The sequence below is a fragment of the Pinus tabuliformis genome, chromosome 2_2 (assembly GCF_031772625.1).
Source record: "Pinus tabuliformis cultivar Carrire ecotype Pingquan chromosome 2_2, CPIR1, whole genome shotgun sequence".
NCBI classification, from domain to species: Eukaryota; Viridiplantae; Streptophyta; class Pinopsida; order Pinales; family Pinaceae; genus Pinus; species Pinus tabuliformis.
In genome coordinates this window covers 925095304-925111157 of record NC_142300.1, presented here as the reverse complement: position 1 = coordinate 925111157, position 15854 = coordinate 925095304, and the positions used below count along the sequence as shown (strand labels likewise).

At 35.3% G+C, this 15854-nt stretch overlaps 1 protein-coding gene and 1 pseudogene across 1 annotated transcript; both read left to right on the top strand.

Annotated features, from left to right (window-relative positions):
• Nucleotides 1–4706: 4706 nt before the first annotated feature.
• Nucleotides 4707–6641, top strand: LOC149196101 (methyltransferase FGSG_00040-like). The gene is made up of 3 exons (XM_089408167.1): nucleotides 4707–5000; nucleotides 5109–6126; nucleotides 6241–6641. Exons 1-3 carry the CDS (start codon nucleotides 4707–4709, stop codon nucleotides 6639–6641), a joined length of 1713 nt encoding a protein of 570 aa, XP_089264293.1.
• A 3647-nt stretch (nucleotides 6642–10288) lies between these two features.
• LOC149196100 (nematode resistance protein-like HSPRO2 pseudogene) lies at nucleotides 10289–11581 on the top strand (annotated as a pseudogene).
• The last annotated feature ends 4273 nt before the right edge of the window (nucleotides 11582–15854 follow it).

Below are 15854 nucleotides of genomic sequence, written 5' to 3'. Positions count from 1 at the left end.
TTCTATCTCTAATAACCATAACTATAATTATCAATATTTTAAAAAATTGAATTGGAATGTTTCATTATGTTCTTTAAACGTTCTTTCGTATCTTCGTAACTTCTAGTAGTAATTTTTTTTTTTTTTCTTCCAGCAAAATAGTCCCATGAATTTCCTTCTAGTTCCATCACTTTTTATAACATTAAGCCGTCATTATTCCATCACTTTTTATAACATTGAGTTCTCATTAGAAAGAGATACATGTATGTCATTGAGAAAAATAATCCTCCAAATTTCTTTCTACAATCTCATTCCACTGCTTTAAAGATATGTTAATTTTATTTAAAAGTGATTACAAAGTGTCATTCTAAATTTTGATGATTGAAACTTATTTTAGATCTTTAGAAAATAAAGTGATTCTTATCCATGTGACCAATAGAATTTATTTTAAATCTTTTAAAAATAAAGAAATTCTTATCCATGTGAGCAAACAATAATTAAAGTAAGCGTGAAATTAGGTAATAATAAGTATATTTTCGGTATTCTCCCCATGTTTAACACATAGGGAGGTGAATTCAACTTTTTAAGATCCCTAGGTTTTTTCCCTTTTCCTCCAAAAGGAAAAGATGTCTACACTTCATTAATTATGTATATATATAATACTTTAGATGAGGTGAATACAACTTTTTAATATGCCTAGGTTTTTTAGTTTTTCTACCAGAAAAAGATATATATATATATAATTATTTAGTAACTTTTTTTTTAATTTTTATTTAGACCATTCATATTTATAAAATTAAATATAATATTTTATATTATAAATATGTTTATGTAGACAATTCATATTTATAAAATTAAATATAATATTTTATATTATAAATATTTTTGGATTTTCTGGTGTCAAAATCTGGTAGAAAATTTGAGGTGAAATCTTGATTTGTGTTATTTAAACTAGTTTTTTTACTGTATATATGGATTAAGCACCCTGGAAAACCCTTAGGACACTTCAATTGCATAGGACTTTAGAAAAATTACACGAAAAACCACCGTAAAAGCTTCCAAAAATTAGCACTAAAGACAACTCCTTTTTGGATTATATATATGATGTTATGTGATTTTTGAAATGATTCGCATATTTAATTTGTAGTTTGAGTAGTTGTGATTCAGAGGTATCTAAGTTGTTAAAATCAAAGAAGGATTGCACTTGGGTATCTAAGTCGTCAAAATCAAATAAGGATTGTACTTGGTCTAGTCAAAATCAAAAAAGAATTGTACTTGGTCTGGCCAGAGGAGTCCTAAGCATGGCTAGATTTTTACCCATGAAATTTCAAACCAATAACCTTTATCCATTACACCAGGAAGTGCTTTAATAGTACACCTTTTCACAATTTACAACAAACGCCAAACCCCATTATCTCTAAATCCTCAAATTTCTTTGTGCCCATACACCATTCATCTACACAACACCCACAAAAACCCAATCTTTCTTAATATCAAGATCAATAACAAACAAATTCACACTAAAAAAAGAAAAAATATAATCACCAAAAAATGAGATTGTACCCTTCATTGCAACATCCAAATAATCCCACCTACAAGAGGGGATTTTTATAGCAATATCATATATGTTGGAGGGCAACCTCGCTTTGGCATAAATGAAACCATATTGTAGGCTCTCCATATTAGAAACTTCACACCCCTCTCCTCTTAAATAACTTGACAGAAGAAGCACCCTGGAAAACCCGATGCTTTAACAGAAGAAACCCTGGAAAACCCCTAAGATGTCTTGACAGAAGAAATTGAGGTTCAAGAAACCCTGGAAAACCCCTAAGATGCTTTGACAGAAGAAATTGAGGTTCCCTACCCCTAAGATGCTTTGACAGAAGGAAAACCCCTAAGATGCTTTGACAATTGAGGTTGTTGTTCAGCACCCTGGAAAACCCCTAGGATGCTTTAACAGAAGAAATTCAGCACCCTGGAAAACCCCTAAGATGCTTTGACAGAAGAAAAACCCCTAAGATGCTTTGACAGAAGAAATTGAGGTTCCCTAAGATGCTTTGACAGAAGAAATTGAGGTTAAATCTTGATGAGGTTCCCTAAGATGCTTTGACAGAAGAAATTGAGGTTAAATCTTGATTTGTTGTTCAGCACCCTGGAAAACCCCTAGGATGCTTTAACAGAAGAAATTCAGCACCCTGGAAAACCCCTAAGATAAGATGCTTTGACAGAAGAAAAACCCCTAAGATGCTTTGACAGAAGAAATTGAGGTTAAATCTTGATTTGTTGCAGTTAAAATGGTTTTTTAACTGCATATTTGGATTCAACACCCTGGAAAACCCCTAGGATGCTTTGACAGAAGAAATTGAGGTTAAATCTTGATTTGTTGCAGTTAAAATGGTTTTTTAACTACAACCCCTAGGATGCTTTGATTGTGCAGAAACTAGCTATCAAACTTGCGATTCCAATAAATTTTGGATTCAGCACCCTGGAAAACCCCTAAGATGCTTTGACAGAAGAAATTGAGGTTAAATCTTGATTTGTTGCAGTTAAAATGGTTTTTTAACTGCATATTTGGATTCAGCACCCTGGAAAACCCCGAGGATGCTTTGACAGAAGAAATTGAGGTTAAATCTTGATTTGTTGCAGTTAAAATGGTTTTTTAACTACAACCCCTAGGATGCTTTGATTGTGCAGAAACTAGCTATCAAACTTGCGATTCCAATAAATTGCTGCCGGATTTTGACCGAAAAACCCACCGGAAAAGCTTCCAAAAAGTCGCATTATAGACAACTGCTTAAATAACTCACTTTCCATCCCTAAACCGTAGTTTTCCACCTTATTTGAATAAATAAATAATATTGATGTGTTTTTAATATTTTATTTATTAATTTTATTAGAAATTTGATAAATTTAATTAATTTTATTATAAATTTTAGCGAAATAATAAATGATAAATTTAAAATCCACCTTATTTGAATAAATAAATAACGCGCAGTCTAATGACGCTGAGGAGTTGCCCGGAAAGTTATGGAAATTTCGGTTATATTTAGAGAAAATCTGGCAAGGATTTTTGTAAACCCAAGTTACAATTTTTAAACTTCAAAATTTTAGGTGTTTTAGAGGTTTTTGATGGTGCTGAATCCATTTCCACCATCAAAAACATGATTCAAACACTGCCTCTACAAGATTTTTTTCAAATTTTTTTACTTAGATTCCAGCCACTTTTGACCATCCAGATAATTTTTCACCCCATTGATGTGTTTTTTATTATTTTATTTATTAATTTTATTAAAAATTTAGGTGATGATAAATTTAATTATAAATTTTAGTGAAATGATAAATGATAAATTTAAAATGGTATATTTTTTGAAATTTTAAATTGATTTATATATTAAAAATATATATTTAAAAAATACGTCATATTAATAAAATTATTAATTATTTTTATTATTAAATAATAATTTAATTAATTTATCAAAAATTATTAAAATAATCAATTCAAGTATTAAAATTGTATATATAAAATGTTTTTCACAATTTTAAACTTTTAAATATATCCTATTTTTTAAAGTTTACTTTGTGCTCCACTTAAATAAAGCAGAATCAAATGCCTAAATAAAAAGTCTATTGACACTGTTTTTATTAGGCGTTCGCTGGGGAGCAGCAATTTCGTCGGCCAAAACTTTTAGGAATCTCTATTTTTATTTTTTTAATTTTGATAATGAGAATGTTTTAATTATGTTTTTAATAGTAAAAATAAATTCAGCACAATCTAAAATTTGTAAAATATACTAAAATATTGAAACAGAATGTTTTAACTTAAAATTGTCAAATTTTTAAGGAAATTTTATAAAAAAATAATGCTTATTTCCATTACTTTTCCAGAAAATAGAACTAGAATACGGCTTTTATTATCGTACACGGTCGACACGACAATCACGGTTCACAGCATAGCAACGTTACGTTACAGCAACCCCTTTCTTTCCCAAAAATAGGACAAAAAGAAAAGAGAAAGAAAAGGAAGGGAGTAACTTTTACATGAGCAAGGAACTACCTCATCTTACAGTGAAGGATGGAAGGAACCATCTTTAGTCTCCGTGAAGAAAGTGGCTGGATTTCTTATGAAAGAAGCAGAGGAATCGTTGCATCACTCCTGTGAAGGGTTTAGCTTTAATTAAATGTGAGAGCAGGCCTCTCGTATTTAAATTGAGGAAGGAACCGTCTTTAGTCTCCGTGAAGAAAGTGGCTGGACTTCTTATGAAATAAGCAGAGGAATCGTTGCATCAATTGTGTGAAGGGTTTAGCTTTGGTTAAATGTGAGAGCAAACCTCCCGTCTTTTTTAAATATAAATTTGGCACATCATAGAGCTGCACCACAGGAAAATTGGAGAACGTGGTAAAGGGGATAGAGGAAAGGAGAAGAAGAAGACATTAAAAGGATGGAGGATATGTGTGGTTTAATGGCGGCCTTCCAGTTATTGCAGCAGCGAGCTGCCGTCAAACACGCCTCAGAAAGATTCGATAAGCGAGCCCTCCTCCAGCTTCACGATGATATCGGCCGTCAGCTGAGGTCCCCAGCAGAAGGCACTGTACAGATACGCTCATCCGTCACTAACCCAATTAGCAGCGGTGGCCCAGCTTGTTCGGCTCCGCTGGAAAAGCTGAACCCCATTTCCTTCGACTAGTTGAAGGTCGGGGAGGTCCATCGAGGACGCGTGGTTTATGGGATGTTGTGCGCAGATGCCCACAAGATATGCAGTATCGTGACATTGCTCGAAGACAATAATGGACTAGCCGTCAGGCTGGAAATCTACAACGTCGCTCCCTTGGGGGCGGACGTCAAGAGGCTTTACCCCAAGGGTGCCACGGTGGCCGTCAAGGAGCCGGGTGCCACGGTGGCCGTCAAGGAGCCCTATTTTAAAGTCACTGCCGACGATGGCCTTCTTATCCGCGTCGACAACCCCGCCAACGTTGTTAAGGTCATGACTGAGAAGGGGAAGCGGACGGAGAGCCTGCTCCATGTGGATGTGGAAAACATGAGAAAATAAGGTAACAGGTGCTTCAGAGAACAGAACTGGGAAGCGTCGGCCGAGTATTATACGAGATGCATTGACGCCGCTCTGATTCAGCTCAAGGAGGGCTCCTCCAATGCTAATAATAGCATCGTCAACGGCCTTCTACTTGCGTATTCCAACAGGGCAGAGACGTGGTTGCAGATAAAAGAATTCAGATCGGCGTTGAAGGATTCGGACGACGCCCTTCGGATCGATCCCGGGCATCTCAAAACGCTATACAGGAAAGGCCGGGCTCTTCTCGGGCTGCGGCATTTTGGGGCGGCATGCGAGTGTTTGAAGAAAGCAGACAAGACCAGTCCCGGGCAGAGGGAAATACAAGCGGCACTAGGCCAGGCCAAGACTTTCTACGCCCAGAGCTTGAATGGCAAGTATGACATTTCGGACTATCTGCTCGGACGTGGATCTACTCCTCAGGAAGTGGCTGATTTCGTGGGCTCTGTGGAGATCAAGATGACCGAAGACGGCCGCGGAAGAGGACTCTACGCCACCCGAAAAATAAAGACGGGGCAGCTGTTGCTGGTAAGCAACGCTGTCCGAGTTGTTTATGAGAGCGCCTTTGCCAACCGTACTACCGCGACTCGAGAAGATCACTTGTCCGCTGTCGTCAGTGCTGTCAGGAAATCACAGAGATTGCTCCGTCAGGTGTATAGTTTACAGGATTCCCCTATGCCTTGCAGCTTGGATGCTCCAGCCATTGATCTGTTTAAAACGGAAAGTCCAGGAGAACAAAATGAAAATTTGCAGGTGGATGTTAACCGCATTCGGAATATTATAAGTCTGAACGCATTCGGTGGAGCCGTACAAATGTTTGCTTCAAAATCAAGAATCTATGAAGCCAATCTCCGTCAGCAAGACTGTTTTAACGGTCTCTGGCTGCTGCCGTCTTTCATTAACCATTCCTGCTTGCCGAACTCGAGCTGGCTGGAAGTGGGAAGCGCCATGTTTATCCATGCGTCTAAGCCTATCGAGAGAGGAGAAGAGACTACCATTCCTTACCTCGATGTCCTGGTTCCCTTACCGCAGCGCCAAGCCAGGTTCAAGAACTGGGGCTTCATCTGCAAGTGCAGGAGATGTATTCTGGAACACTCTTTCTGGACATCACTGGAGCCTATAATTACCCAAAGATTTGACGAATTGATTTCTGCAAGGTGTCGTCAATAGCTCTCTGATGTGGATATTCAGGCAGGCGCAGAGTACTTGAGCCTTTCTGTAGAGGCAGAGGAGATCATCCGGAGTTCCCACGTGTTAAAAACTGAAGAAGAGAGGCTCTGGATTCGTGCATCGTTTGTATGTCCATATCTAGTAGCAGCAACAGAGTCCCGAAACTTCCTTTCCGCCATGTTGAATGGCAGCTTTCCTTCCTGGCACAAAATTATGGAGGCCATTCAAACCACTGCGCCTGGGGACGTCCTAAATCTGGAACTGGCCGCGGGAATGTTCAAGAATTTCAATCTTTTGATGGGGGATGAAAATGAAGCATTTTTAACGCAACAGAAGGCAGTGCAGGCAAGGGAGGCATGCATCCGTGTCTTTGGCAAACACAGTGAAGATGTTCTCAAAGCGTTCGTCCTCAAATATTCCAAGTGAGGCGTATTTTAGTAGTAGTACCCCTGCCATCATAGTAAAGATCACATTGGACGTGCGCAGAGGCGTATTTGTTTTAAGAATCCGAAGTTCCGATATGGCTAGTGTTCACCGATTAATTAGTGGTCATTTTTTATCCGAAAAGTTTTGTATTAAAGTAGGTTTAATTTTAAATATTATAGATAATAATCTAGATTATCTTGATATTGAAATGATTCTTGTAATCATAGTCATTGTGTAAATTGAAATGATTTCTTAGCCACATTAACATATGGGTAGCTTACGGATATCTCATTAAAATCAATTAAAAAATTAATTAATGTTAATTAAAAAATAGCTCTTGAATTTTAAACCAGGAAGAATATTCCCACTGATATTGAATTTTTAACATTTATATTATATTTATTTCAAAAAAACCTATTTTACGCGATTTTTTACAAACCATGATTTTGAAATAAGTATGCCTCTCCTTATAATGATATATTTAAATATTTAAATTTGTACATGTTAAGTATTTTGAAGTGTTTCAAAATTCTAAAATTGTTTATATATTTAGAAATCATAAAAAAATAATCAATTCATCAAAATTTTATCTTGTTATAAAACCCTGGTGAAAAAATTATCACTAAAATGTTATCATGTTATTATGCGTTCCCATGGCAGGTATAACGCAATCGTTCATTCGTTGAATTTGAAATAATTATTCTTTGACCAAAAATCAAACCACTTTTGTAATGTTAATTTTATAATAAAAAAATAATTTATTTTTTAATTATATTAATTATATATTTTTTTGCATGGTGATTGATGGAGAGCTTAGGTTTTATTTTGTAATTATTTGTTGCAGATCATTTGCTGTACAACTTATTTTATTGACAAGACATTTTTAGGGTAAAAGAAAGTTGTGATGGTTCATTATTGTTCCTGCGGTATCGAAATACGGTAGTTCCTATTCCCTCTGACAACGGCAGACAGCCTCCTTGACGTCATGGCGCCTTTACATGCTTAACCATGGATCTAGGCATGCATTCCTCTCCGACGATTACAGGTCACGCAGCTCCAGCGACTCTGCCGTCTGCCGTGCTCCTGCCCATCGACCCTGCCCGCCTCCAATTTAGCCTCCACTCTGGCGTATTGATGAGGCACATTTACCAACCTGAGGCACATTTACGGCATTTACGAATGGTACCAACCATCCTCCAGGCAATCCAAACTCCCGGCAATTCAAACTCCAAGACAATTCACGCATTGAACTCCAGCGAACAGAGGAGAGGTTACAACCATTGAACTCCGGCGAACAGAGGAGAGGTTACAGAAGGTGATTCAGTGCATGCAGCGCTTTGAGGACGGAAGATTTCAAACGCTCTTTCGACCTCTGTCTTGCGCGTATACAGGTATTATCGTATACCCCTGCATACCTTTCTTTTTCAGCATGGTCTAGCAGTGGCAGTAGCAACCTAGCCGGCGCGAAATTCCTCCCAATCTTCAGTAATTTCAGCGCATACTTCTGCAATTGTAAAAATATTTTATCAGGTGTTAAAAATACACACATAAAACATAAACAGCTGACTTCTTTCGATACAATATTACATCACACGGCCATGATACAACCATAATATAGAATTCATGAAACAGCTACTGAAAAATGTGGGGCTTTCCCCTTTGCGGTTCTGTGAAAAGGGTTGATACAATGAAAATTATACGTTCAGGGTGTTACAGGTACTCTTGTTTGCGGTTTTATGAATTCCTATCAGATATATACAGCTCAGAATTTCAATAACAGAGGAGCTTTTACCGAAAGTTTGAAACTATATGCCGCTGGCCATTGGTGATCGAAAATTGCTTTTCGCAAGGTTAGTGCGCATCCTTTTCATGCCTCGAAGCCGTATTTTAAAAAGCCATATGCAACGCGACAAAGCCCTAGCATTTCGAATAGATTCCCAACGACATTTTATGTTTTATGAACTCTTCCCTGGTTAATGATCTGTAATTGTTTTAGCACAGATTCCAAAACACGTTTCGATTGATTTAAAGATTTAAATATATTTTAAAGATTCAGAGATTACAGCTCGATTTGCTCACTCCGCCAAACTGTCTCGTAAAAGATAGCAAATTTATTCTGGAGCAGTAATATATGGCCAAATTTAGATTGCAACTGGACTCACAGTTCAGAATAAATTTTATTTGACTCCTCAAGAATGCGGTGCCATGAAGAATCTTGTTCATCATTCTCACAAGCATCAGTCCTGGTCACGGTTAATTATAAGGAGTATTCCCAAGCCAAATGGCTCTAAAAATCGTATTTTGGTTGGAATTTGATTAATAAAAGGTTCAAGTTTCATTCATTAGATGAATTTTAAAAAAATTAGGGTTTTGATGAAGTCAGCGCTCGCAAAATTTTATGAGGCAATGAAGAACCGTGTTCTGGAATTTTAGTTAGGAAAATCGAAATTTCTTCCCAGTGACGGAAAGTTAAAGTTTTAAAGAATCTTTTTTCTGCATGTTTAGTCAAATATCTTGTGACCGAAAGCATTTAAATATCGTAAATGCAGTAAGCAAGCATTTAAAGATTCTAAATAGATAGAAGTTTTTCCTCGCTCAAATATTTTTATTAATTTATTTTTTCCAACCTGATAAAAAAAGATTTAAATTTTTGAATATAATTATAATTTTGTTACGATTCAAATTTTTCTCCTAATGACTTGTTTTTCTCAAAAATCTGCTTTAGGATCGTAAAAATTTTCAATTAAATGTTTGATTAATAAGTATTCGTGTTTCCTATATCCGCAAAATCTTACAGCAAATCATCTATCCTCATTTCATTCAATTTTATATTATACAAATGAATTATGAATACTGTAGGTATATTATACGCAGTGGAATCGGTAGATGAATCTGGTGTCATCTATTTGGATGGAGAAATGGAAAACCATAGTAAAAAATCACAAAACAATTGCATAGTCTAATAAATGTGGAATATTGCTGTTAAGGAATCTGTTTAGTTATTAACACTGTGAGTATATATACACAGTGGAAACAGTAGATAAATTTGATCTAATAAGTATAAATGGAGAAATAAAGAAATGAGGTACACATGGAAACAGCAGAAGCATCTGATGTCATAGGAAGAAATGGAGAAGTAAAGAAATGAGAGTTGACATTATTTACATTAAATATTAACACTTTAGATATTCAGACTAAAATCAGTTGATGAAAGCACTTAGAGACTTTGTCCTTTCCGGATGTGCAACAGTAATGTGCTCAGAATTTAAGTGCCAACAGTCCAACCACCATATATTTAGCTTATATCTATTCACTTTGTTAACTGGAAAAATATATATTTATGTGTTGACATTATTTAACTCTTTTCATTATTTATGTGTTGAGTTTTTATCATCTACAGAAAAAGTTGAGTTGCAACAAATAGATATGTTTTCTGTCTAGTAACATATTATATACAACTTTTTAAATATATCATGGATTTAAGAACATTTTATTCTATTCCAGTTTTCAAAATTTTAGTGTTTAAAATGGATTTTAGTGTTTATTCTATTATTATGTTGTTCTTTTTAGATTATGGTATATGGAGAGCATTAGTGTCTTTACTCTCCTGGTTATGTTCGCAGGGAAAAAATATGTCCTGTAAATAAATGGCATCCTATTTTGCCTTTGTTGAAGAATCCATAGAGCCCTCCCCCATGGAGTGTGCGGGTTACGAGCAGTATGTGCATCTCCCCGAGCTCAGTGCCATGTGGAAATTCAAGGAATGGCCTGGTTGGTCTAGAGAGGGGTTGGTAAACGCTGCCTTACAGTCATTGGAGATTACTTTTCGGTTTTTTTCGTCTGTCCTCTGTGACACAAGGACTTACATTGACAAAGAGGAATGGAAGAGAAGGCTTGAATCCTTAATTAGTTCCCAGATTGAGTTGATTTCAATGATTTGTGAAAATGACAAGCAGGTTCCCACTCTTCAGTTGTCAATAAGTAGTGGTGTTCTCTCATGGAAAGTTTTCCATGAGGTATGGCAGAGACCTGGTGCTTTACCTGTGGTTAGCAGAACAAGTGAAGAGAGCTTACTTCGTCGTTTGGGTACATGGAAAAGCGCTGAAGCTATGGTTTCTAGAATATGGCTTGCCATTGAAGGCCATATGCAGAGGACTCCCTTCACTTTAGGTCTGGGGGAACCAAATATGTCAGGTAAGCCTCTTCTTGAATATGATAGAATCTGCAAGCCAAGATATTTGCACTCTTTAAAACAACATAAACAGTTCCATAATCCAGAAGATGCCAAACTTTGCAATGTCCTCCAGATCTTTGAGGCCTGGGTATTTGTAGGCCAAGAATTGTTGCACAAAGTATATGAAAGAATAGACTCTGGGGATTTCGTAGGAGCATCCACAGACTGTTGGATGGTTGAAAGGATGTGGAACATGCTCACAGAAATTGTGAATTTGCTTCTAGTGATGGACCCAGATGATTTCCTTTGCCTTAAACACCAGTTGGCAATTAGCAACACTAGTACGCTTGCACGCGCATATTGCCTTCGGTCTGCCCCCCTTAGAGACCTTACAAATGCATGCAAGGAACTAAGGCATCTGGTGCCCAAAGTCATGGGTGTTGAGGCTAATCCAAAGGGTGGATCAAGGCTCCAAGAGGCACTTATGCATTTGTTTCATTCACATGGACTTTGCTCACATAACACTTCAGGTGCTTATCATGTTGCAACAATACATGTTCTGCTGGCCTTGCAGGCAATAGAAGCCGCGGTGAAAAGGTTTTTCTTCTCATATCAGCAGCTGGTAGTAACAGCCATGGGTAGCATTGAAATGAAGGGTCCATCATATCTAGGTGCTTGTGATGCCCTGCGTCAGATATATTTTGAACCACCTTATTTCCCTAGTGTGGATGGTGCAAAGACATTTTTGGGTTACTATTGGCACTAGAAGTCTACAACTATGGTGGATGGTACACTGGAAGATCTACAGACAAATCAAGAGAAGTTTACAAGACAAAGAACAATGCGTTCAGTTTTTCAAAGTATTACCCCAAATTCATACATACACTTCTTACATTGACAGTTTTGAGTACTATACATAGAATTATATTGGATATAGGATTAGACTCATTTTTGTTCATCCCCATCAGTAGGACCAATCAAAAAAACAGTGCTAGAAATTTGGAAAAAAAAAAAAAAAATTACCCTCTCCAACATGGATAGGATACTAAGGATTCATAGTGTGCAATTCCTCCTTCGTTAGTTAAATACTGTAAAAGATTATCCAAAATTAAAAAGGTAATTATTAAAATTATTAAATTTTACGAGTTGTTTCTTTTTTAAATTTTTTATTTCTTTACCTAAATTCTATGATGAGTTTAATGATATTTATATAATTCATTATAAATTTTAATATGAAATGTAGTTTAATGCTGTTATTTTTTTATTTTTTTAAGATTTTTTAATTCAGTGTGTGAAACTAAGATAATTATAATTTTAAATTGTTAAGTTTATTTAATGGAATGCATCATAATTTTTTTGATGCATTAATTTTTTTATATTTAATCAGATTTTTTGTTTTTTAAGATTTTTTAATTCACCGTGTGAAATTGAGAGAATTATAATTTTAGATTATTGAATTTATTTAATGGAATATATCATAAAAAACTTAATGTATTAAATCTATATCATATTTAAATATATAATTTAAATGATGGAACGAAATTGAGATAATTATAATTTTAGATTATTGAATTTATTTAAAGGAATATATCATAAAAAATTTAATGTATTAAATCTATATCATATTTAAATATATAATTTAAATGATGGAACATTACAATTTCATTACGGGTCATACTAAATAATTATCTCTTTAAACTAGGCCTCAAAAAATATAATTCTTTTATTTGAATAGTTTCTGCTTCAAAATTATGAGCACAAGCATAAGTATGCGACTCATAAGTATGCAACTCATTTCCAAAGTTTTGAGAAAAAATATTAGATAATGCATTTTGGATTGACTAATAACATATAATTAGTATAATTTTTTATCTCTACATTTATTTTACAAAGTACTCTCATACTTCTTTATACTCTACTTTAATTTTCTTGCACATGGCCTTGTGTTATTGCTTAGGATGTCATTTAATTTAACTGAATTTATGGTAAAGGTATAAATTTTGCCTTTAGTTCTTCAATACTAATTTGTTTTAGTGAGATTGTAAATTTTAGTCAAATTATTTCTAGTATAGTATCATTTATAAAATACGTTGTTCTTTAATCATATAAGTTTAAATTTAGAACATTGATAATGCATATTGCTTATAATCATTCTCACTCTTAATATCTATAATTTGGCTTAACACTTATCATTTTCTTGCAGATTGACACACGGTTCGCTCGCTTGTGCAGAGCCTAACCCCACAGTTTACAAAGAACAAAAACAATCATTGTAATTTTTTTTTCGTGGGTGACTGGCAACCTTTAGTGAATTGCCTTCACCTCTGCAATTTTTTTCCATATAGTTCAGATTGTTTTAATAATCAGTATTAGAAGGGCAATTACTTAGCCTTTACTTTAAAATTTTTACATTTCACACATAGCTTAATTAAGGGGAAAAGTAAGTGGCCATAATCCACACATTTTTTCAATTTGTTTTGCTATTTTACCCAAGTCACATAGCTTAATTAGCAAAGGAGTAAGTGGCCCATAATTCACTCATATTTTTTACTAACCAAAGCATCTTTACTTCATTAGCATTGGGACTAGGAACTGGTGTTATTAAAGAAAGGGAGTAGCCCCTACTTCCCGAATCCCTTGCGTCTTTTAGACGATCTTGGGTTTGCATCTGAAATCTTTCTCAAAGCACTCAGTTTTTCATCTCCCTTTTTAGGCTCACATAGTGTAATAGGAAGGAAGCAAGTGGCCCATCAACCACACATTATTTTATTTGCAGGTAAGGAACAAACATAATTTAGTGTAAGTAGACGAATTTGAAAAGGATCATCGAATATCCACATGACTACAAACTTTGTATGTTCACTCTGTCACTTACACACACATTTCACTACACACACTAAGCTACTCTAAACTTTGAACAAAGGGAATCAAGTGTAAAAACCTTTTGTACTTAGTTTATTTAAGCTTAATTTTTCACACCATAAGTGAAGGAAGACACGTAAAAGCAATCATAACTTGAACAAACTAAATTTCCCCACATGGGCCACAAAATAATTTATAGTTTAGGTTAGGACTGTTGGGAGTAGGCATCCAATAAGCCGCCATGGTCATGTTACATTTTGAAACATAGAAGTTGTCTTTTAGGGTGCTTCAAATCCTTCAATCAGTCCACGAAAAAGACAACCCAGGCAGCACAGAGACCCGATTCAGAGGGGGTTCGGCTTAGGCTCAGTGCGTGCGGTACTATATGGGGCTACCCAACCTGTATAGTGCTCGGTACTGATAACCGATTACCAAGAAGCTAAAGACTCGACTGCCTCCGTGAGACGAAGGTATCCTACTGGCCAAATTTTAGGGCATCTTTCCCTATAGGTGGAGGTGTGGGAAGCACTAAAGCCTCATTCAATACCTTGGTTGATTCTTTTCGTTGCTGGAAGCGTCACCAGTTCTTTTGGGACGTAGCCCCAGTACTCGTCATTTTTTGGCTGCTGGAAGCGTCACGAGTTCTTTCGGAACGTAGCCCCAGTACCCGTCATTTTTTGGCTGCTGGAAGCGTCACCAGTTCTTTCGGGACGTAGCCCCAGTACCCGTCACAAAAGATATCTCCGCAAGGCCCAGTTACTTATAGAGTGGAAAGGACGAATAGGTCTTCATAGGACCTTTTATCATACGCAAAACAAACTAAAATATTTTCCTTGTTTGATCGATCACATAGCTTAACTTAAAGGGAAAGTAACACTTTATTTTTCATTTTGCTTTATGTATGTAATTTCTTTTTATACACATTCCTCTCCTCACCACAAAAGTGACACACATTCCATTTTAAGAATACATAAATACTTTACTTTTTCATATTAAGAATAACAAGACAATGCTACACAAAACATTCCAATTCTTGTTTCACCTGAATATACTTTAAAATAAATTCTACAAATAAAAATTGAAATGAAACATTTTTTTTAACTGATTTAAAATGAATTATTGGATAACTTGTTATTTATTTTGATATTTTTTGGGTAGAAAAATTGGAGGAATTATCTTTTGTGACATATTTTATGATATGTCTTAATTTTGAGATTTAGAATTTAAAGCCCTCTAAAGTTATTTTGGGATATGAAATGAGTGAAACCTTTGTGAGCATAGCTCTCTGCCTCTTGATGTCGTTTTACACACCAATTCTAGCTTTCAAACAATGTGAAAATCACCTTAATCAAATTTCATATGCAGAAGCTATGCCTCCCACAAGTTCAGCTAACTTGTTCATATGGTGGTACCAAGTGGATGCTGCATCAACACCATTACTTAGATATGTGGAGTTAGTCACGTGTGGACATTCAAGAAGATCCTAAAAGGTCCAAAACCATAACACTAATAGTGGCTTGAAAAATGTGAAAACCCTAAACCTTAAATAGTTTCCAAGCTATGTTAAATACTACGTCACTAGGAAGAGAAGGGGTTCCATCTTTTTAGGATTGTACTAAAACATAGTTGAGCACAACATCTAGGAGTGGGATTTGAGATCAAAACAAAGGAGAAAGATAATTTGCAACAACCATATAGACAACAATGTCATAGGCAAATCGATCGTAAATACCCCTTTCTTTGTATTTCTATTTCCATAATTAAATAAAAAAGAGTAGAGTATAAGCCTCACCTTCTAATTAGGTTTTCTTTTATATGATATCCCCTGAGTTATATCTTGTATTAAATTATATGATTTTTATATTCACTTACATTTTTTTCTTTTATGGGTTTAAATATTTATATGTATTTAACACTAACGAAGTGTTGACAGATGTGAAAACCCTAATCTGAAATCATTATCAAACTATGTTAAACACCAGGTCACTAGAAAGAGGGGGTTCCATCTTTCTAGCATTGTATTGTCTCGTGGTAGAGTAGAGCATCTGAGAGTTAGATTTAAGAGCATAACATAAGAACCATTTAGAATACAATGTCAAAAAAAACTTTGTAATAAATACTCGTTTTTCTGTATGTAAAGTTTCATAATTAAATAAAATATAATAGAATATAAGTCT